Below are 1,617 nucleotides of genomic sequence, written 5' to 3'. Positions count from 1 at the left end.
GGGGTCTACTTTGCGGTGCTTTACCGTCCGCCCATCAGCACCCATAGTCGGCCTTCCTCACAGCAGCAGCACCCAACCTCCATGGAGGATTTTGCTCGTGCCCCTGGCTACACTTAAAGGGGGTCTACTTTGCGGTGCTTTACCGTCCGCCCATCAGCACCCATAGTCGGCCTTCCTCACAGCAGCAGCACCCAACCTCCATGGAGGATTTTGCTCGTGCCCCTGGCTACACTTAAAGGGGGTCTACTTTGCGGTGCTTTGCCGTCCGCCCATCGGCACCCATAGTCGGCCTTCTTCACAGCAGCAGCACCCAACCTCCATGGAGGATTTTGCTCGTGCCCCTGGCTACACTTAAAGGGGGTCTACTTTGCGGTGCTTTGCCGTCCGCCCATCGGCACCCATAGTCGGCCTTCTTCACAGCAGCAGCACCCAACCTCCATGGAGGATTTTGCTCGTGCCCCTGGCTACACTTAAAGGGGGTCTACTTTGCGGTGCTTTGCCGTCCGCCCATCGGCACCCATAGTCGGCCTTCTTCACAGCACCACCTGCCCTGCTGGAGGTTCACACTTTAACTTTTTTTACCCTCTTCTACCTTACAAATCATCCCACACTTGAGCACTCCTCACTCGGACTAAACACCTACATGCTACCACCAGAACCAGAATATCGTGCCCCTGGGGATCTTAAAAGAAGAAAACCCATAGTGGGATTAAAAACAGAACACTTAGTAATTTTAACAAACTTTATTTACAGTAATATTGACAGTAATAAATAAATTCAAACAGGATATAACGTATTTACAAGGGGACTGATTACAACAACACACTGCATATTTACAAGTTGATCACTGGCAACAGTGGGTGAAGTTGGGGCAGAGTATGGCACCCTCTCTTCACCCATGTCTGAGGGGTTGTGTTCGGCCAGTGACTGGTCCCTCTTCGGGACATGTCTTGGTAGGGAGTCTTGGTAGGGAGCCGGGCTGTGCTCCTCTCCAGAGTTGTCACTGTCGATGTCAATACCCGCAAAAGTGTCTTCATTTCCCGCTGCTGCTGCTGTCGATGCCGCCGCCGCTGCTTGAAGTGACTGTGTGAAGAGCAACCGAATGTCCGCAGCCTCCTTCAAAGAAGGATTATTCGCGTAAAATTTGTCCGCAGTTGCAGTGTTGTGACACATGAAATCACTCACTCTTTGGCGGTTGCCTTTGTCTTGAAACCTCTTCGCATTATCGGCGTGGACTGTGCGGAGGTCGGTGAAGTTAATGGGACTGCGGAGCCCCACATCAGCCCATGCCAACCTCAGGGAGTAGGCAAGCTTCCTGAACGGGTTCTTCCCCTCTGTGTACAGAAAGTAACGGCTCTGGGTGCAGGTCAGCGTACCCTTAATTTCCAGCCACCTCTTCATCCATCCAAATTCTTCTACGGTGAGGTACAGCTGCGCCTCCCCGAACGCGTTGGCCGTCTTGTGGTTACTTACCTGTTATGACAGAGATAGAGAGTGTCAATACAATGTCAATCATGCATATAACTGCCAGAATAAATACATTGATTAATAGCACTCACATGAACCAGGTAGCCGAAGGCAGTGCCAGTTGTATCCGCCTTTCGGACCTCGGCGTTG

The 1,617-nt window shown here is 51.8% G+C and overlaps 1 protein-coding gene across 1 annotated transcript; it reads right to left on the bottom strand.

Moving 5' to 3' along the window:
* Positions 1–696: 696 nt before the first annotated feature.
* On the bottom strand, positions 697–1,611 carry LOC139433777 (uncharacterized). The gene is made up of 2 exons (XM_071202999.1): positions 1,560–1,611; positions 697–1,473 (listed from the first exon to the last, which is right to left on the bottom strand). Exon 2 carries the CDS (start codon positions 1,399–1,401, stop codon positions 778–780), a length of 624 nt encoding a protein of 207 aa, XP_071059100.1. The 5' UTR covers positions 1,402–1,473; positions 1,560–1,611; the 3' UTR covers positions 697–777.
* Between the last annotated feature and the right edge of the window lie 6 nt (positions 1,612–1,617).

This window comes from Pseudochaenichthys georgianus, chromosome 4, assembly GCF_902827115.2.
Source record: "Pseudochaenichthys georgianus chromosome 4, fPseGeo1.2, whole genome shotgun sequence".
Taxonomy (NCBI): Eukaryota; Metazoa; Chordata; class Actinopteri; order Perciformes; family Channichthyidae; genus Pseudochaenichthys; species Pseudochaenichthys georgianus.
The sequence above is the reverse complement of the archived record's forward strand: the minus strand, read 5'-3'. Positions and strand labels throughout refer to the sequence as shown.

Excerpts from the sequence above, each read along its gene's own strand:
- LOC139433777 (XM_071202999.1), bottom strand. The coding sequence starts at position 1,401 with ATGAAGAGGTGGCTGGAAATTAAGGGTACGCTGACCTGCACCCAGAGC.